This window comes from Amphiura filiformis, chromosome 16 (genome assembly GCF_039555335.1).
Source record: "Amphiura filiformis chromosome 16, Afil_fr2py, whole genome shotgun sequence".
Classification (NCBI taxonomy): Eukaryota; Metazoa; Echinodermata; class Ophiuroidea; order Amphilepidida; family Amphiuridae; genus Amphiura; species Amphiura filiformis.
Window position 1 is genome coordinate 58,988,389 of NC_092643.1, and position 22,366 is coordinate 59,010,754.

Genomic DNA, 22,366 nt, shown 5'->3' on the forward strand with positions numbered 1-22,366 from the left:
AAAGGGTGAATTTAATTCAAGACAAACCATTCTCAAAAAGGACCTCACTTTATTAAATATGATATAACAATAAATATCAAACACTATTTGTAGAGAGTAAAATGAATGCAAAAATGTTGCGGAATACTAATTAAAACTAAATTTAGACTTTCTTTCACATTTGTTATCTTGTCTGCAGAAATGGTATGCACTAGAGATTGATAAATTTTAAGAAAAAGTCTAGGAATTACTGGATGAGAAACGGATATAAATATATTCACATCGTGGGGAGTACTGAGCACTTCACATTAGGGTGCATTAAACGCCCCTCATGTCAACCATATTTTTTGTACCTAGTGTCAAACTGTGCCATTTAACTAGAAAATCATCCCCTCCAAATTTAAATTCAATCGGAGGTCGGGAAGGGGGTCCACCGTGAGCTTAAAGTTCGGACAGAGGCAACCAGTAAAAGTCCGGCCGGCAGCTATTGAATTATATATACAGTTATACATACATATTAATAGCTGCTTTTAGTGAATGTTTTTATAGTACCTTATATCTCGGACAATACTCAATAAAATGCAAATCTATTTGAACTAAGCAAAAAGGCAGCTATTTTCAGACATATTTGAAGTCATAATAATAGCTGCCATGTGCATGTTTCTCTATTTTCATGGAAAATGTGTCCATCGCATGCCGAGAGCTTAAAGTTTGCATGATAGGTGCCTTTTACTTAATGACAAATCAATCAGGCAGCTATTTAGTTTTCATTACTTTATACTGAACATCACTGTGGCTGCCATATGAATAACAATGTAATAAATGTGCTTATCTATGTTGCTTATCAGTCCATATGATATTGGTAAATTAGGTAACATCATTCAGTTTACGCTCTCTCAGATTAGGTGTCCATTTTCTATCTTGCTCCACCACTTGCAAGACATTTTGATAATGTTCCTAACTCTGGGCAGCAGCTAGAAATCTGCACTGAGTTTCACGCCACGCTCTGCTGCATCATTTACCATATTGAGCTACATTGACGGCTCTAACATTGCTAAGCGATTGCAGATAAACTGAGGACTCGGGCCAAGTGTCAACATTGTCTGCTAGGAATTTGTCATTGATCTGCAGGATGTTCATAGTGAACCTTGCCTGCAAAATCAGCTAGGACGACTGTTGACTAAGTGATATTCTCAGGGTCAGGGAACTTTGGCTTTCGAAAGCCTGCGCCAAGCGAATATATGGCTTTAGTGCTGCTGCATCAGCTTTAAGTTCAAGTAGCCTTCTCGCTAAAGCTTGTCTCTATTGTACTGGTACCTTTCCACTGAAGAGAGCAAGCGGTGCCATCTCTTCGGTGAGATGCATGTACCACAGATGTCTGCTCAGGGCTTTGTGGGTTTCCATGCACTTGTTGCAACACCGAAATTGATATCGGCATACTACAGGAGGCGCTTGTACAACTGAAGATCATTCCATGGCGGGTCAGAAGCAATACTGCATGTTATCCAGCAGGAACTTTAGATTATTGTTTCACATATCTTTGGTAGCTGGTGCTTAGTTGTCACAGTGCTTTGCAGAAGCTGTTCAATGTGATTCTGCATTAGAGAGATTTTGACATTATACAGCAGTTTGGACATACATGACTGCTTGAATGTAATTGATTGGCCCGAGTCCTTAGCTTTACTGCTATCGCTTAGCAATGTTAGAGCCGTCAATGTGGTAAATGATGCAGCAGAAAGTGTTGTTAAACTCATACAGATTTCCTAGCTACTGCCCAGAGTGAGGAACATAATCAAATATCTTGCAAGTGGTGGAGCAAGATAGAAAGCAGACACCTAATCTGAGAAAGCATATCATATGGACTGATAAATATTAAGCAATTTATTACATTGTTATTCATATGGCAGCCACAGTGATTGATGTGCAGTATAAAGTAATGAAAATAGCTGCCTGATTGATTTGTCATTTAGTTAAAGGCACCTATCATACATAAACTTTAAGCTTGTAGCGCATGATGGATCCATTTTCCATGCAGAAACAGCTGTAAATAGAGAAATATGCACATGGCAGCTATTATTATGACTTCAAATATATCTGAAAATAGCTGCCTTTTTGCTTAGTTCAAATGGATTTGCATTTGATTGAGTATTGGCTGAGATATGAAGTACTTTAAAAAATTTTCATTACAGGCAGCTATTAATGTGTGTGTATTTAACTGTATATAATACAATAGCTGCCGGCCGGACTTTCATTGGTTGCCTCTGTCCAACTTTAAGCTCACGGTGGACCCCTTCCTGACCTCCGATTGAATTTAAATTTGGAGGGGATGATTTTCTAGTTAAGTGGCACAGTTTGACACTAGGTACAAAAAATATGGTTGACATGAGGGGCGTTTGATGCACCCTACTTCACATGTACATATTTTTTTGTAACAGGTATTTCTATGTATAAAATTGTAACTTGTGATAGCCAGGGTTCAAGGATGAATGAACAAAATCATACTCATCAAATGAGCTATCATGCCAAAAAAATGTAAAAATGTGTCATGTAGTTCTGACACATTCAGTGAAATGTGACAGTCTGAATGTATTGTTAAAAGTACGGGCCCCTCACTAGGATCCACAACATGTTCATATATCAGGGCACAGTTCTTTAACTCCTATACATTTGCACATTCATTGAATGACCTTTGAAAATTTAGGTACAAAAACTCATACTCTGCAACTTGAGGTCAATTTTACACTATGATTGTTTTATTGAGGTTATTGAACTATGCCATTGGGATGAGGTCTTTTTGGTCAATAATGCCTCCTCTCTCATCTGTCAAATTTGAACAAACTCAATTTAGGGCAGCCATTATAAATATGATTATCCCAAGTAGAGCTACATGTATCACTACAACTTCTCGTGAACAACATTGTGTCCCCAGCACTGATTGGTCAAAACTTGCTCGACAACCCAGAGACTTGATGTCGGAGAGCATGACTCATGTTGCTGGAATATTATAGGTACTGTCATGAAAATGGATTTCAAGTGTATTGGGATGTATTTCCAACATGGAGCGTTCCTAGAATATTTCGAATCCAATTTGAAGGGGAGAAATAATAATAAATCATATCGCTACATGAATGCAGCAAAGGAGGTTGCAACTACAAATGGCTGCCGTCTGTCAATAAAATCATATTGTTACATGAATGGAAGAATCGGGATCTGGACGTTATCCTCTGAATAAACAGGTACCCGCATCACATGCCATCAACACCCTCTAAATTTGAGAGAACCGAGCTTATGCTAGTAAAAACTGGCTCGGTTTCCTTGCATTATATCATTATATGCCTTCAAATTGAGAGCTTTTATATGAGCGAGCCACAAAGTCACTCAGCCAGACCACAACTAGAGGTAAACCTCATGTCGACTGACACCTCGGCTGGCTCATCTGCATCTGCATCTGTAGAGTACAAACTCCTGTTAGGGTATCTCGCACAGAGTGTAGACAGGGGAATGGATGGGGGAATGATTTATACAGAACTGTGGCCCTTACTATCTAGAGCTTCATGCTATTCAAAATTAGGCTTTGTGTAAGATTTGTCACAGCGATACTCCCAAATTCTGAAACATCACAATCACTCGCTCGTTCACAATCGCTCAATCGTGCAGGGAGACTACGCCATAACCTTTCCAGGACCTAGTGATCGGGAAACTTCCTTGACGACTCTCCTGTGAAGTCATTCCAACCGTGTCACAGGTCAGTGTTGCGGTGCCTGACCAGACAGCCTGATGATGCGTCTCGAATGAGACTTGACACCGTAGCTATCAAAAATACCATGTCCAGATGAACAAGATTTATAATTCACTTTATCATATTCATCTATGTGGATGATGAGAACATTCACAAATAAATTGTTCACATTACTTTCATTTTCAGATGAAATACAAGATAATACAACATGGCAACTATTTCCATGTATCCACCTTTTTTGCACTATCACACTGGTATATCACAGCAGAGAATATTGCTTTTCCCATCATGCCGTTAAATTCCAGTAAAAACCTCCAATATACTTGTAGCCCTTGAACATGTTTAAAAATAAAACTGCTTAGACATTACATATGAGGTTTTACTTTAAACATGTTCAGGGGCCAACAAAATGATAATTAACTTTTTTGGCATTTTAACAATGCATCATGGAAAGGCATATTGTCTGCTGCGGTATTACATTAAATATTGTACTTACTACTGTGCACTATCTATAAGTTGATATTCATGTGCTCTCTCATAGCATGCTTTAACACCTGCATCTTGCCATAAGATAGCTGTATGTTCCCAGAATTCCTGAAAAGATTTGAAGAAGAAAAATATGTTAGAATCATGGAAAAATGGTAGTTTCTCTGTAAATTAATTTGTAATGAAGGAGGCGGCCTATATCAGTTCGGGGGCACTGCTAATTCAAAGACGTCTCTGATATCAAATACTCTTGAAGCGTTATGTCACCTTACAGTATCATATTTCAGAGACGTCTCATAAATCACATACTCCCTAGTTTCAAAACCCAGTCGCAAACGATATAAGTAATTTTGATGAACGTGTAGCTTAGTGGGAATAATTTTGTGTATAGGCCTTATCAAGGTTGTAGCTAGCCCAAGTTGAGCATGTTGAGTGCCTGCTAATTTTACTATCCAATTCATGAATTGGATAGTGAAATTGGGATTTTTTTTACCTCAAAACATCTGATTTTAGCCATTGCAATCTAAGTGTGTTCTGGGACCATTTGTCAGAATTTGCACAGATAGATATAATTTTTGCACAGGTAGATATTTGCTAAACATAGGAAAGCTTATTGTAATACACTCAGCTTCGTTCCGATGTGCTGCATCGAGTGCCGAATTGTCAACAAAGCTCGACGTATGTGATATCACAGACCCCCGTATGTGAAATCACTGACCAGTCTTTGAAATCAGAGACGTCCGGTTATTACGAGTGCCCCCGAACTGATATGTTTCACCCTAGCAGGGCGTAAGACAATGCGAGACACAAATTTGTCTGAAAGAAACATTTCAGCTTTTCTTCATAATATATTCAGCTCTGGACATTACGTTAATGTGATCTAAATTGTTGAAAATATGGGCTTTGCTGAGTTATTATACCTGGATGCACCCCTTGTTTCAATGTTAATAAATGTAAGGGAAGGGAATATGCAAAGTTGGGCTTATATGCTTATAATTACCGTACTATTTATAGTATCCTTAAAACCCTGTTAAAGTTCACCATGCCTGAATACCTACAAATCCTATTGTCTCATCCCCAAAAACACAGTTTAATACTAGCCACAAGTCCACCATTCAAAATTCATAGCTCAACATCGGACCTCTAGTTGTATGGTATGATTTGTTTGTACCCAAACATAGAAAGGTCATTCTTATATCAGTGCCAAACGAACTGTGCCCTGACGATTGAGAATGTTTGAGACCCTACTGAATATCTCCAATACTTGCAATCACTTGAAGACATAGATGTCAAGTGCTTAGCATGGCATCCATCTGTGCAGTACATTCCCTCCTTCATCACACTCTATATATAAATACGTGTAAACTACCACATGCCACATGCCATCAGGTCTCACTACCAACCCAGATTGCCTGACCTCGTAAGGTCAGAGGTCAGCCACAACAACTTCACACTGGGGCCACACTATAATGATTGATATAGGTGCTCTAATTTCCATGTGTTACTAAAAATAGCGCCAGTAGAGATAAGGAAGAGCGAAGGAAGAGCTTCCCCGCTGTGTTGAAGTATCGAAATACCTAGTAGTGCCGACACCACCTACGAATAAATATCAACTTGGAGGATGCTGCAGCAGCTTATGTGATCTAGGGTTCACAAGTCTAACCACAGGCAATACCTTGCTGGTTTCTTTTAGAATTTTACCAGGGAATTTTAAGCTTAGTAAATTTGGTTCTGGTTCAATACTGCTAACACCCCCTTCAAGGAGCCACATTAGCAGACATGTACACCTCATGTCTGTATTTACTAGATATCCTGTTTTCAGTTGCATTTATTTCCGAGGGTTTAGGACAAGAAGGGCTTGCCTGCAATAGCTGCCCTATGTATATTTTGACAAGTTTTGCATTCTATAAGTATACAATAAGACACCTGGCAGCTATTGCAGATAGGACTTTCTGGTCCTAAACCCTTGATTTCAATACACCTCCGGAAAATAAGAAATGGTACTATTAGTATTAATTTCAAAGCTAACCTTTCCGCCCTCCCAAAACAACATATTAATACTGTGTAAAAAAATACAAAAATGCCTGGATAAAATTTACTACAGAAATGTACTATTTTTCCCTCGGATCAAATAACACTTCCTCGTAATGAAATGAGGATTAAAAGAATAAACAAACAGGCTATTTTTGGCATCAATCATCTATTCTTATCACAGGTTTTAGTTCCCTGGGGCTAGTTATCTATGCGATATTAGTAGACTCTACTTACGTGCTCTCTCACCAGTGTCAGTTATTACGGTCAGGTGGGGCAGTGGGAAAGGGGATTCTTGCTGACTGAGAGCTACTACTTCCACATCCCATATTTTACTGATCCCCTCCACTCCTGTATTACTAAACCCCTAAATATATTTTGAACTGAGTTGCAGTAGTGTTATGAACTACATGTATGTAAGCATGACACATGACAAGAAGAGTTTGCAACTCACCTTGAAAAAGAGACAAAAATGTGTACATTTTACTTCCTACAATTTTGTTTTTATTTTTCAATCTTGAAACTATGTACAAATATGTGACCATCCAGCACAACTGAGCCCTGAAGTTGCCAATCATCATTTTTGAGATATTCAACCAAAATATTCTGCTTGAAATTAGCTTTAAAATGATGTATATCATGTCTATAGTACTTGACATTTAAGTAGTAAAAATCAATAAAACAGTCAATAAATCCTTTGTTTCCTATTGTTTATTGTTAAGTTCAATGAAGCATATCTCAATAGTGGCACTGGCGACATCCAGGCTCAGTTGTGGAGGATGGTCACATAAGGTACATACGAGAAGTACACGTAGGTGGAGCATGTGATGTGTATATTTTTTATCATAAGCATATCTAGTCATTGACAGCTGATATCTACATGTAGGAGATAACGCCAACAAAACTTCGGCCAGGCACAAGTGACCTGGTGAAGGGGGTCACCGTAGATAGATAGCTGGTCAAGGCATTTATTATTAGGCCTGGCAAAGTCGATTTTGAGTTTCCCGTCGCCCGCCCGCACTTCATTTTCGTGCCCGCACTTGAATTCATTATTGCGATTTTGAAAAATAAAAATAAAATCTTATCATTTTTGAGAAAAAAACCGATGAAATCCGTGCATTTTTAGTGGAAAAATCAAATTCAAAACATCGATTTCGCTACCGGCAGTAAACTCAATGCGGCCGGTTGATTGGCGTCTGATAGTGATAGCCTAGATCCTGTAGGCCCGGTTCGCAACGCTTTGTAAATATGTTGACGTCGCTGTCCTTTTCCACGCGCGTATCATATACTGGACTGACAGATTAATGCTGTCATGCAGATCAATGATTCTACAGTGCTGTTCGCGAAATCGCACAATGAATAGTGATGTTTGTGCGAATTTAAAAAAAATATATTGATATATTAATACTGTTAATTTTATATTTGTTGTCCCGATTGATCAATTATTTATTTTTAAATAGTATTCGACATAGTTTTAAATTAAATTTAATATACAAAAAGAGCAAAAAATTATATATTTCAACTCCGTTGTGTTTATGACATTGCTGCAAGAACTATGCGGTATTCAACATCAACAAAACACGTACGCATGGGGTTTTCCCTTTAATTTTGTTGGCGCAAGATTCGATAGTGGAGCTGTAAAACTTACCAATTCATGAATTGCAATTGTTTCAGTATTTTGATTTTAATTTGATGGGACTTTGCTGACGTTTGTATTAAAGATTTGTCATGTACATATCAATTAAGATATGCGACAGTGGTCGTACTGTCATGCAGTGGACGATATCGCATGTCAACGCGTCAACTGGATAATTTGTACTTAAATCACACAAAATTATAAATAAATAAGAAAAATAATAGTAAAAAGAAAGGAATTGGTATCAATTTTGACCTTGCAGCCTCTTTGCAAGTTTATATCTTTGGTTAAACATCCTTTGAGTGAGTGAGCGGTAAATAACAACTTGTTTTACACTCGCATTTTGTCATATAATGAAAGTCACGAAAATAATGAATAATGAATAATGAAAAAGTTACCTCACTTGTTTTCAAAAATTATGTGACGGGAAACTCAAAATCGATTGTTCGGGGCCTTATTAACATTATGATCATTTTTCTTTCGTAACCACCGGTGTCATGGCCTACATGCTTTGCATTTTCATGGCATCCTCATCTCATGTTATGCTAAAAAAGCAATACCACAGACATCTTTTGTGGTTGTACATTAATTTAATTAATTTGTGTACAATGTTAATATGTATACTGTGTGCAATTTTATTATGAAATTTGAGATGCAACTAAATCTGAATCTGACATCAAATGACATTCCCATTACTTTATACAGGTACCCTTAGTTTTCATTTATTTTGAGAATAGAATGATAAACATGGGTCGATAGTCCACAAATAAACATATTTTGCAAGATCTGTTTGTTGAAGTACATTTTTTCACTTTAGAAAGCATTTTCCACCCTGACGTGGCAGCGACGTCAATGCGTTGAGGCAGCTGTTTCGCACTTGCATCTATGCGGCGTTTTTATGCGCATGCACTTTGAGCCAACATTAGTGATTTGTAGCTGCGCCCAATGAAATGTGCACTGACATCACTGCCACATCAAGGTGGAAAATGCATTATCGCCCATGTTGCACTAAATAGCAGATCAGTGGAGAAAAATTGGAGAAATGCATTATGGGAAGTGTAAGATATCTTCTCTGGGCCTACACCGTGCAGGTTGTCAAGAAGAGGAGGAATGAGACCTATCAAAAAATAATTAATGTAGCCATCTACTAACTAAGTGGTTTCAAATGACGGGAATTGGATCTACAACCTGCTTCCTTGCCTGCCTTATGACTTGGCTATTCCAGTTGAAATCCATACGCCCCCTATGGAAGACATGACCTTAATCTCCCACATAGGGAGTGTGAATTTCAAATAGGACTACCTGAATGGGTGATTCCATTTGAAATCTACACCCCCCTGTGTGGGAGATTGAGGTCATGTCTTCCATAGGGGCGTATGGATTTCAATTGGAACAGCCCGTTACGATTGATATCTCCTTTTTTAATTATCCATCACAGATTTGAAACACAGACTGCATTCAGTGATGCTCCATTATGAACGCAAGATGAGCTGGTAATTATAACCCTACCATGTAAGCTTTCTGAGACCAACATAATGTAAGAGTTCACGAGACAACATAATTTAAGAGTTCAGCTATTTTAAAACATTAGGCAAAAAAACCCAACAAAAACACATGTTTCCAAAATGTTTGTTTTGTTTTTATAAGACAAGAGGAAAAACATTTCTAAAATTAGAAATTGTGTGATTCTCAACAAAAAGTATCGACCACCTTGACGACTTTGGAAAAAAAAATTGTTCAAAATAGGCTTGACAATATTTTTTAAATGATTCAAAAATAAGCTCATCCTGATAATGAATATGCAACTTAAGTTGTATATGCTTCCGATTAGATTGGCCGTCTGGAAATCAGTCGGACCCAAAATGCACGAGCTGGCTGTGGGGGGAGGATCAAGGTTGGGCCAAAATGCATGATGAGCTATCATGCTGTAGGGCCTACAGTAACACCATTCTTACGATACATCACACGGATTATATTTCAATTTCAACGCGCAATGCAGCAATAGAAAGAAGCGTCACACGATGCTGCAAAAATGGATACAACAGCCTAAACGCATTTCTGTACTACAAAATACACGTACACATCCTCCCACAAACAGCCCCACCCTCACACAAACATTCTCAATCTAAATTACACTCATAAATCAGGTAGCTGAACCTTGCACTACACTATATACTCCATCTGGTTTTATCCACGGAGTTGCATGCTGTATAGCCGCGTATTTTAGCGGTATTAATTTTTCGCGTTTTTAACTTTTCCAAGTTGTTTTGCGGTTTCTTGTATTACAGTTACAAAATGTGCACATTAAAACCTATGTGTCAAAAATATTTTTGTGGGCGTTTTATTGCAGTTCAGAAAATAATTAAAAGCGAAAGGTGCGAAAATAAAACCTCACAGAATATATCCACAATACAGTATTATAGCACACTATATCACCATAACACATGTAACGTGATTTTAATGCCGCCCAGGTTTGCTGTGCTAAAAATAGCAACGGAGACAAACACTGGTGTGGACACAAAATATTAATGCCATTAATAACTTGGAATATTAATTTGATGATTGTCTGATGCAAATATGATTGTTGTTATCAAATGATCTGGAGGCTTAATTTCATTCATCGTCATGATATGCTGTATTGTACAGTCATGTATTGCTATTATATTGCTGAAAAAAGTAGGCCACGTTTAATATTGCAACATAGGGTTTTAAAATCCTCACTGGAGGCGTTTCGGCAAAGGGGAAGGAAGGAAGAAAAAAGGAAGACAAAAAGAAAGACAAAAAGAAAGACAAAAAGAAAAAAGGAAGGAAGGAAGGAAGGAAGGAAGGAAGGAAGGAAGGAAGGAAGGAAGGAAGGAAGAAGGAAGAAAGGAAGGAAGGAAGAAAGGAAGGAAGGAAGAAAAGAAAACTTGTTTTCTAGGTTATGGTTTTGAACCATGGATCCCTCGAGTGCTGCATACACGACTGAGGACAGCACACCACCGGGGGGTGGTACTCTGGCCAGCCAAGCTTTCCGTGCCCATATGTGTATTCGCATGATGATGCTATCCAATCATGTGGGATACCTATGCTTGTGCTGTAACCATTTGTAGCTATTGGTTTGATTTGCAGACATATACCCAATGCAGCAGAGTTGTAGCAAAAATTTTTTTTCATCATTAAAAAAAAAATTTTTTAGGGGGTATATACCCCAATAGCCTATTCCCTGATCCTGATGTTCACTAAAAAGATTGTGCCCCAAGCCTACAACCCATTAACATGTTTTTGTGAAGAGTACAAAAATGCAATTGTATTAGACAATGATATAAATAACATCTTTATACAAATATACTCTAAAATTCTTAGATGAAATTTACAAAGCTCTTGAAATCAGAACAAATATCTTGCAGTAAGTAAAGTTATTATTAGAAAATAATTTTAAAATCAACATCTTTATGTTATTTTATCTAAAATTAAATCACCTGCAATCCTCTTCGGTGCAGTTTATTAAGCTCTTGAAATCAGTTCTACAATATTTCTTGCTTCATTTAGTTTGACATGTTAAGGGGACAGTCACCCACATATGCACAGTATTTGGGGGGGGACTGAGAGTATCAGACCTCAGGATCTGTGATTAGACCCACCAAATTGCATTCTGAATACGAGCAATGTCCTTCTGATATCAAATGTTTTGATTTTTTGAAATTCACGACATAATACAAATAAAGTCCATTTAGTGATCTATTTATGATCAATGCTATCAGTAGAAACAGAACAGGTTCATTGTGTATTCACACCATCAATCTCATCATTTTTACATTTACTCTTTTTCACAACTTTCATCATAGATGAAACTGCCCAAATTTATAGGCCTAAACCTTGTGAAATTTTTGCTTAATCCATCCGACTTCATTGACTAAGCCTATATAGGTATATATGACCCGTACACTGTCTATTCTTGCGTCTTTTGTTTTTCTTACTTCCATAGAAATTTCACATGAATAAATTGTGCAAAATTTAGCTCGGTGTACAGATTTCAGGATAGGGCCTATCCGTAATATCTATAGATAGTATCTATGTTGAACTTCATGCACTATTAATGTCATTGTCAGGTAGCATTTCCCTAACATGAGTTTTAAATAATTGCATTATTTCCAAACAATTCTGACCTTGACTTCTACAACTCCAACAACATTTTCCTTTTCAAGCCTGGCAAAATTTACCTATGTGTGGAGAGCTGTAACAGGCCAAACATTCACCTTTGCACACATATTGGAGAGATTGCGATTTCTCATGTCAGTGCTTCTATGCGTAATATATGCGTATATCTGTTGAACCAATTCAACATCACTACGGGGAGGGGGTCGCTCACCACGTCTTGCACTTGCATCCAAGAAAAACATCTATAACTTGGGGTGTATTTTCACCACACGATGGTGACAACATCTTTTTTTTTTTTTTTTTTCAAAGAAGGTATCACCATTTAGACGTTTTAAACAGCCAACGTTTAGGGTTGGTTATATTACAAAATGTATTTTTGGGCGACTTTGTAAATTTGGTAAGATAAAAAATCAGCAATTGTTATTTGATTTAGTTTGCTTTGAAAAACAAATGTATCTTTGTGGGCTTTGTGTTTCCCAGCATAAAGTCTAAAATAACTTAAAAGACACTTATTACATCATCATGCCTTGGTACCGCCAACTAGGGTTGTTTTTGATATGCATTTTTTGACATCTAAGGGAAAAAATTGGTTTTAGCTGATGTGCTATTAAAGGTGCATTTCATACCTGGTCAGAAGCATACAATATCGCAACCTCTGAATTATATGTATCAAACCAATTGATATTCGGTTCATGGACACAAATTATCATGGCAGTAGACTTTGAGCGAATTTTACAACCTCTAATCTCTATGTTTAAAAGAAAACGCTGTTAATTTCATGAACAAGATCTAGGTGGAGAGACCCCAATGCATCCCTCAATTCAGCAGTATTGGATCACTTATTTGGATCAAATTATTTCTGGAAGACGCTAAATTTGTTTATGATGACGAAAACCAATGCTGTGGGCACTGTATCCACTATAAAATAATTCCAGTTAAGCCAGCAGCAGCGATTCTGTGTTAGCACAAAATTGTACCATCACGTGCGAGAACTGAATTCTACAATCACATTATATTGGAGACAAAATATTGTTGTTTGGTCAGTTTTCAAATCAATAAATAAATTCCAATATTCCATGTGCATTTAGCTATAAAGGTAAACATGCAATATTCGATGTGATACGTGTATCCTTTTGTGTTCTGCACATATGGAAGACAAGACCTTACTAATCTCCAATACTGGGAGTGTGAATTTCTGATGGGGTTACCTGAATGGGTGACTCCATTTGAAATCTACACCTCCCTGTGTGGAAGATTAAGGTCATGTCTTCCATAGGGAGTGTATGGATTTCAACTGGAATAGCCTTGGCAATCAAGCAAATAAGAATTTTAATTTCTGAAATATAACAAGTATTATTTTTCCAGGTGACTAACTTTGAAATTAAAAGTGCTCAAACCCATTACAGGTGAGCATAGAAACAAATTCAAAAAATCACATTTTGGCCATAATGACCTTTGGATGACCTTTGACCTCGAGTTGGTCATGTAACATTTGTGCCGCTACCCAATGGTCCTTGTGACCAAATATGGTTACATTGGCCTAAAGCATATGGCTACAATGGCTCGTTAAAAGTTTGACAGAAGAAAGAAAGAAAGAAAGAAAGAAGAACTGACCAAAAACAGAACACTCGCAAATTGGAAATTTGCGATTGTAAGTATAGACCTCTGGAAAAGACAACTGTTACTAATAGTTTCACTGCATACCCTCACTTACGATCATTGGGTACATGTATACCGATATTCAGAAGCACAGACTTTGCTTTACTTTGCTTTGTGCCGACTGCACACTTGCATTTTGGCAAAACTGTTTTCTTCATCTTTCCCAATGTTCAGTCTAGCAACATTGGTTTACAAACCTGGATGTGTATTGAAATTCGCTGCGATGCAATTTTTGAGGGAGCAGAATTCTGCACCCTTTACTTACCTCTGGATAATCAAAGTCTACAGAACTTGATACATCTTGGATATAATCCAGCCGGAATTGATTCTGGGGCTCTGCTAGTTCAATGGTTGGTGTAAGGGTGCTCATTGCTCCAGTTATGGTCTGAAATGACAACAACAAAGAAATTATGAAAATACAAGAATTTTGAATTCATAAAAGACTTCAGTTACCACCAAAATGACCAAATCATATTTAGTTCATTACAATATAAGGAAAAGTTGGTGAAATGTATAGTAGGTAAAAGAGGTCGAGTTGGTACTGCATTTTGTTGAAAGAACACTGAAAATGCGCTTGATTTTTACATAGTTCCATTTTGTATTTCTATCTGCCATACGGCATGACGGGCGTTGCTTCGGGATAATAAGTATCGCCTGGTCTGTTTTTTATCACTCTTGAGCGACATTAGGCGAGTCATGGCTCTCGACGATGCCCAAAGACTTCACCTTTTCCCCCAGCAAAGATTCTCTGTTAGGTAAGAGTTATAAATTACTGGAATATGAGTTCATGTACTGCATGACCACAACAACTACTGTCTGTTCAATTAGCTTAGATTCTTGAATTTTTAAGATATTTGAAAAAATACAAAATTGCGGTCAAAGTCATCAAAGAAAAGTGTTAGCACAGCCTTAGACCTAACATGATTTATACTTTTCAAATTCTAAAGTTCAATTTAAAACCCGATTTCTTTTCAATTTTGGTCTTTTCCCGCGATATTTTCAAAACAAGCCGTAGAACGTCGGGTACCATAAACTTTTTTGAATCAATCCATTTAGAGCAATGGGGACGCCGGACGATATGTCACAATGCGCTGAGATAGTATTTATTCGACCATCCGCATCAAGAATTGTCCAGCAAAATAGCTATATTAATCAGTAGGCCTATTTCAGATTTGTGTTGAAATCCTACTGTTGAAACATTACCTTATTATTTATGAACTACATGTAAGTTTTCTAAAATAGACCCAGCTTATATAAATACATGCCTTGCGTATTTATTTATTTATTTATTTATTTATTTATTTATTTATTTATTTATTTATTTATTTATTTATTTATTTATTTACTTACTTACTTTGCGAATTTATTTTGCGAATGGATCTGAGAAGGTGTAGGCATTTAGGCCTATTATAAAACTACACATTTATTTTCAATTAGTTATTTCGTTTTGTTTGTTGAATACAAACTATGAGAAGGACAAAAGAACTTTTGTACAAGAAAATATTATTTAAAATAATCAGGTTACAGAAAGCAATTTTTGAAAAGTCACTGTATCTGAAAATGTCAAGCGAATGCTGATATTCTTGGGAAGGAATGATGGTATTAAACAAAACTCAATTTACATTGTAAACCAGCTGAAATAAGATGGAAAAAAATGTTTAGGAAAAAATAATGCTCAGAATAATGTTATGCATAAAACGTAATCGTGCCATATAATTTCGTGTAACAAAAACCGGTGGACCATCATCACCTATAGAACCTATCCAATAACCGGAACGGTATAACAATAGAGGCCCTGCATCATTTTATCGACTGGCTCCAAACAAAGGAGTTGAACCGGTGTCCTTCACCGTAGTTATGGCGGAGTGCAGTTCATTCAATCAAATGTTGTCATCAACCTATTTGATCGTAGTGCAGGGTTATGTGTGTGTGAGACGAACTGTCACGGTAGATTGCAATCATGCTTTTGTTGAATGCATTTGAGTAGTCCGCCATATTTACGGGATGATACGTCACATGCAAGGCCTCTATTGAAATGACAGGACAGATTGGTGAACAGGTTGTTTTGCTATATTGGATAGGGTCTATGCCCTAAGTTGAGAATGGACCGTCCCACTCGATTTGTAAAAAGGTCGCGAACCCTTTGGGTGGACCCAAGTAACTGCCTAAAATGAGGCAAAATTTGAACTTGGGAATTTGAAAAGTATAAATCACGTTGGGTCTAAGGCTGTGCTAACACTTTTCTTTGATGACTTTGGCAGCATTTTTTTATTTTTTCAAATATCTTAAAAATTCAAGAATCTAAGCTAATTGAACAGACAGTAAGCTCTTATACTTTCAAAACCCCAGAATAGATCTACATGTAGGGTTGAATTGAAAGTATTGTTATCCAATTGCAATTCCCATCCCACAAAAAAAAAAAAAAAAGACCTAGTTAATTTTGTATACATTGTAGCAGGGATGGTGCCCTGATTGAGGTTATGTAACAAATTGGGTCTACCTTTCCTAGTTTCTTCCACTTAAACTACATGTATCACATTGTAATATTTAGATTATACAAATACTTGTATTCAATAGTATAAGGTTTGTATTCAGATGAGGACAATCAAGATTTTCACTGTGTTCACAGCACTTGTGTATGTGACATAGATTCACATCATTCATGAAGACCCTTTGACCAAGTAATGGGATAGTGATGTCAAATTCATGTAACATTGTTGCAGTAAATTTTGTTGTTCATAGCTGCAACATTTAACATAACAGTCTAGGGACAGTCCCTATTTTGTCATGTATACAAAATGTACATGGTATACAAGTATTTTTTAAACAAGGCAGTTCTTGAACCACGAGTCTCGCCTGCTTTCGCGTCCGCCTGCAAAGTTCAGGCGAGACAAAAACTAAAAACAAGGAAAGTCCAATTTAAACATCTAGAGCAGGCTATTTTCTTTAGAATATGCTTCAATGCCATTAAACTTGAACTTGAAGAAAAATTTTGATTTCCTGTATTCCACTTACTTAGCAGCCTCCCCTAAAACAAGTGCCACAGTGTACTTTCTGACTTGGTACACTTCAAGCATAATTGTGACGGATCGATTGAGCCCATAATTATTGGTCGAGCTATGAGTTTTAAAATATTGGACGAGACGGAATATTTTAAAACTCATCGCAAGACCAATAATATTGGCCGTAAAGCATCCAATTTTATCATTATTATGTGTTGGATCCAATATTTTCACACACTTGGATTCATCAAAACATAATAATGCACAAAATTGTTCATTACATTAAGGAAACCCATCTCGACATTGAGTTTAAATGGTTGTAGCATTTTAAAGCCATATACACTCGTATGTATACAAACGTATGATTTCCATCAAATTTTAATTTTGTTATTCTTTACTCAAAGTTTAGTCCATTTTCAGCTGAAATAACAAGGTAAAGTGAAAGAAACTTGTTGGCTATTTTGTCTTTTTAACATGGAGTTCTAATGGGGTTCTTAATGTAAGACTTATGTCATTGTGTCAAAATTGCCCTGTTGACCTGACAAACATAACAAATTTGGCTGATTCCACCTTTAGAAGAATAAACATTTATATGCCAAAATATCCGGTTTGAAATAAATTAATAAATTTCATATTATTACGACATTGTCTGGCATTAAAAATGCCCATTTTGACACTTGGACCATAGTGCATTACAAGCGCCCCCTTCAAATGACTTTAAAAGCACCTGGGCACTAATTGGGTCACATACTGTACTTGGTTTATTTTTGAACCACCAATTGAGTAGCATGACCCATTTGGCTATGAATTTGTTTATTTTCACACATTTAAGGAATTTTGCTCTGCCCTATATATTTTTCCTATCAACCTGTTTAAAAAGTGAGGTTCACTAAGTGATTAGAGAACAGATCAAAGCGTTTATACTAAAAGAGTACCGACTCAAAATTACCCCATGTGTAATGCTATGGTACATCTGCCATATTTTTTTGTTGCTCATGGAGGGCAATAGTGTACTTATAATATGTGATGTGTCATGTCAAAAGGAGACACTTTTGGGCAGGTTATCAATTCTGAGGTTTTTACATATCTTAAATATAGAGATATTTTGCTCCACAACGCCGTTTTCCCAAATGAAATCTGACATTCCTAAGCGAAGATATTGAGTTCGTAAGTTATGGTATTATAAAATTGGAAATTGAGATATCGGTCTTTAAAAATATTATTGACAATGATGAGAGTAGGAATTTCCTTGAAAAATGTCTCAAAAATACAAGATGCCGGTTATATTTCGGTCTGAAATTATCAGACAATATTTTTAACATTAATAACATTACAAATTCGCAACAATCCCAAATTGTGAAAAAATCACCCCCGGGCAGACTTTTGGCTATATCTCCAATTACGATCCTGCCCAAAAGTGTCTCCTTTTGACATAACACGTCACATATAATGCAGCATTTTTTGCAAGATTTAACCCAAAATTGAATGTTAATTTTGCATCTTTAAGCTTGGCTGTTACAAATGTTTGGACACTCAGCGTTTATCGTAAATTTTGGCACAACACGCTACATGTAGAACGCAGACAACCACGCACTGTGATTCGAAATTTGCTGGGCGCATATATAGCAAAATTATCCCGTACACTATTTGCCCTACATGAGCATCGTGAAAAAATGGCAGAGTCAGTACTCTTTGGTTCTATTTCATTGGAACATATCTTTCGTTTTATAAGCTGTCGGTCCACAAATCCTGTAATGTTATCATTTGCTTGACCAAATTCAAACAATAATGAATTATATAAGTTACAGATTTCATTTGGGAGTTGTTTGACATGCACTTGATATATTTAAGGCAGGCCTCTCTTCCCCGTTTATAATCTTGTATGCAAAAATAAATCCTTTGAACCAATGAAATTGAATTCTAAGAATGTACTGTTTACAATTGATGATCAATTCCAGTTGTTGTTGTTATGATCATTGCCATCATCACAATATGTTAATTTTTATCTCCCCCCAACTTGATGTTCACAATGCACATAGTATGCTATTATTTACAAAATACTATCATCTATTCCTAAAAGCAAGTTCTGGTACATTTATTGATTGTAAATAATACAAGGCGGTTCTCGAACCACGAGTCTCGCCTTGCTTTTGTGACCGCCTGCTTTTATGCGATAACTGTTGGTAGAGAGGTAAATGAATTTGGCGGTTATCGGCTGGGCACGATTATCTGGCCGATGGTAACTGTACCCACCAAGTTTCATGCCCATGCAACAGTTTTTACTAATATGACCTCAGATGACCCCTGGTGGCCCTGAAATGACCTTCTAAAATTTTGGCTCTAAATGTTGACTGTACCCCTCGTGCTAAGTTTCATGCCCATACGACAGTTTTTACTAATTTGACCTCAGATGACCCCTGGTGGCCTCGAAATGACCTTCCAAAAATTTGGCTTTAAATGTTGACTGTACCCATCAAGTTTCATGCCCATACGAGTTGTTACTAATTTGTCCTCAGATGACCCCTGGTGACTCCGAAATTACCTTCCAAATATTTGGCTTTAAATGTTGACTGTACCCACAAAGTTCCATGTCCATCCAACAGTTTTTACTAATTTGACCTCAGATGACCCCGAAATGACCTTCCAAAAATTTGGCTTGAAATGTTGACTGTACCCACCAAGTTTCATGTCCATCGACAGTTTTACTAATTTGACCTCAGATGACCCCTAGTGACCCCAAAATGACCTTCCAAAAATTTGGCTTTAAATGTTGACTGTACCCACCAAGTTTCATGTCCAAACGACAGTTTTACTAATTTGACCTCAGATGACCCCTGGTGACCCCAAAATGACCTTCCAAAAATTTGGCTTTAAATGATGACTGTACCCACCAAGTTTCATGCCCATACGAGTTTTTAATAACTTGACCTCAGATGACCCCTGAGTGACCTTGGATGGATGACCTTCCAAAAATTTGGCAAAACCAAAGAACTATTTCATCAAAGTAATAAATCAAAACAGAAAGATGCTTCCTTTACGAGTTATCACTCATTGAAAGTGCTACTTTGCTATACTTTACATGGAAAGCGACTATCTTAAAGTCGTCATATTTCCTTAATTACATGACCGATCAAGCTGTTATTGGGATATGTGATGCACAGTTGAAAATTAATTATTAAAAGATGTGGTGACCTCAGTTGACCTTTGACCTTGTATGTTACCTTTGACCTCACGAAATTGGAAAAAGTATGTTGCGCTGAAAAATCAAATTTGGCAATACCAAAGAACTATCTATCTATACTAATAAAATAATAAGCGGTCTCTATCTGTCTGTCTATCTATCTGTCTGTCTATCTGTCTGTCCAGCTATGCGTTTCGCCGTGCTTGACGCATCGCGCTGAAATTTCGTATATAGATAGGTATCGGAAAAAGCATGTTGGCCATGTGGTTTTGAAGGTCATCGGAGGTCAAGGTCAAAGGTCAAAATTTCAAACTTTGTCCGATCGGGCCCAAACTTGGTGGGTGTAATCCTTGATAGGAGGGGAATATAATGCGCGAAATAAAATCGAGGTCAACCGAGGTCAAAGGTCATTACGGAAGGGTCAAATTGCAAACTTTGTCCGATCGGGTTCAAACTTGGTGGGTCGAAACCTTCGTATGAGGGGAGCATGAAAAACATTATATGGAGGTCATCCGAGGTCAAAGGTCAAAGGTCATGGATTTCAAACTTTGTCCTATCGGGTTCAAACTTGGTGGGTGCAATCCTTGCTACGAGGGAATATATGCATAAAAACAAAATTGAGGTCAACCGAGGTCAAAGGTCATGTAGGGGCTAAATTTAAACTTTGCCCTATTGGGCTTAAACTTGATAGGTGGAATCCTTCGTATGACTGAGGGGAGCATGAAAAAATTGCACCAAGGTCATCCAAGTTCAAAGGTCATCTGGGGTCAAACAGTATCGCTATCATGCCAGTGCTCTCACAGCATCTGGGCTCTCACAGCCGCAGGTGCACTAGTACTAATAAAATAATAAGCGGTCTCTATCTGTCTATCTGTCTATCTGTCTGTCTATCTATCTGTCTGTCCGGCTATGCGTTTCGCCGCGCTTCGACGCATCGCGCTGAAATTTCGGATATAGATAGGTATTGGGAAAAGCATGTTGGCCATGTGGTTTTGAAGGTCATCGGAGGTCAAGGTCAAAGGTCAAAATTTCAAACTTTGTCCGATCGGGCTCAAACTTGGTGGGTGGAATCCTTGATACGAGGGGAATATATGACCGAATTAAAATCGAGGTCAACCGAGGTCAAAGGTCATTATGGAGGGGGGGTCAAATTTCAAACTTTGTCCGATCGGGCTCAAACTTGGTGGGTCGAAACCTTCATATGAGGGGAGCATGAAAAACATTATATGGAGGTCATCCGAGGTCAAGGTCAAAGGTCATGGATTTCAAACTTTGTCCTATCGGGTTCAAACTTGGTGGGTGCAATCCATGATACGAGGGGAATATATCATAAAACAAAATTGAGGTCAACCGAGGTCAAAGGTCATGTAGGGGCTAAATTTCAACTTTGCTCTATTGGGCTTAAACTTGATAGGTGGAATCCTTCGTATGAGTCTATGACTGAGGGGAGCATGAAAAAATTGCACCGAGGTCATCCAAGTTCAAAGGTCATCTGGGGTCAAACAGTATCGCTATCATGCCAGTGCTCTCACAGCATCTGGGCTCTCATAGCCGCAGGTGCACTAGTTTCATCAAATAAATCAAAACAGAAAGATGCTTCCTTTACGAGTTATCACTCATTGAAAGTGCTACTTTGCTATACTTTACAAAGAAAGCGACTATCTTAAAGTCGTCATATTTCCTTAATTACATGACCGATCAAGCTGTTATTGGGATATGTGATGCACAGTTGAAAATTAATTATTAAAAGATTTGGTGACCTCAGTTGACCTTTGACCTTGTATGTGACCTTTGACCTCATGAAAATCTAATCAGGTCGAGTACCTCTGGCCACATAACTCCCCACCAAGTTACGTCACTGTACCCCATACGGATCTCCAGATAATCTGTTCACAAGGTATTTTGCTTATTACGCATATATTATGCAAATTAGGTACTTAATTACCATATTTTACGCTCAAAATCTAATCAGGTCGAGAACCTCTGGCCCCGCTACTCCTCACCAAGTTACGTCACTGTACCCCATCCGGATCTCCAGATACGCTGCTCACAAGGGCTTTTTGCTTGATACGCATCAAACACGCATAAATTATGCAAATTAGGTACTTAATTAGCATATTTTGCGCTGAAAATCTAATCAGGTCGAGAACATCTGGCCACGCTTACTCCCCACCAAGTTACGCCACTGTACCCCATACGGATCTCCAGATAAGCTGTTCACAAGGTTTTTTTTGCTTGATACGCATCAAATACGCATAAATTATGCAAATTAGGTACTTAATTAGCATATTTTGCGCTGAAAATCTAATCAGGTCGAGAACATCTCATCTGGCCACGCTTACTCCCCACCAAGTTACGTCACTGTACCCCATACGGATCTCCAGATAATCTGTTCACAAGGTATTTTGCTTATTACGCATAAATTATGCAAATTAGGTACTTAATTACCATATTTTGCGCTCAAAATCTAATCAGGTCGACACCCTCTGGTCATGCTACCCCCTATAAAGTTT

At 37.5% G+C, this 22,366-nt stretch overlaps 1 protein-coding gene across 1 annotated transcript in view; it reads right to left on the reverse strand.

The window, feature by feature from the left end:
• The window catches only part of LOC140136271 (guanine nucleotide-binding protein G(s) subunit alpha-like), a 122,652-nt gene that overhangs the window by 86,360 nt on the left and 13,926 nt on the right, over nucleotides 1-22,366 (reverse strand). Inside the window, 2 exon segments of the mRNA XM_072157994.1 lie at nucleotides 4,215-4,312; nucleotides 13,936-14,055. Of these exon segments, the coding sequence (XP_072014095.1) occupies nucleotides 4,215-4,312; nucleotides 13,936-14,055 (218 nt within the window).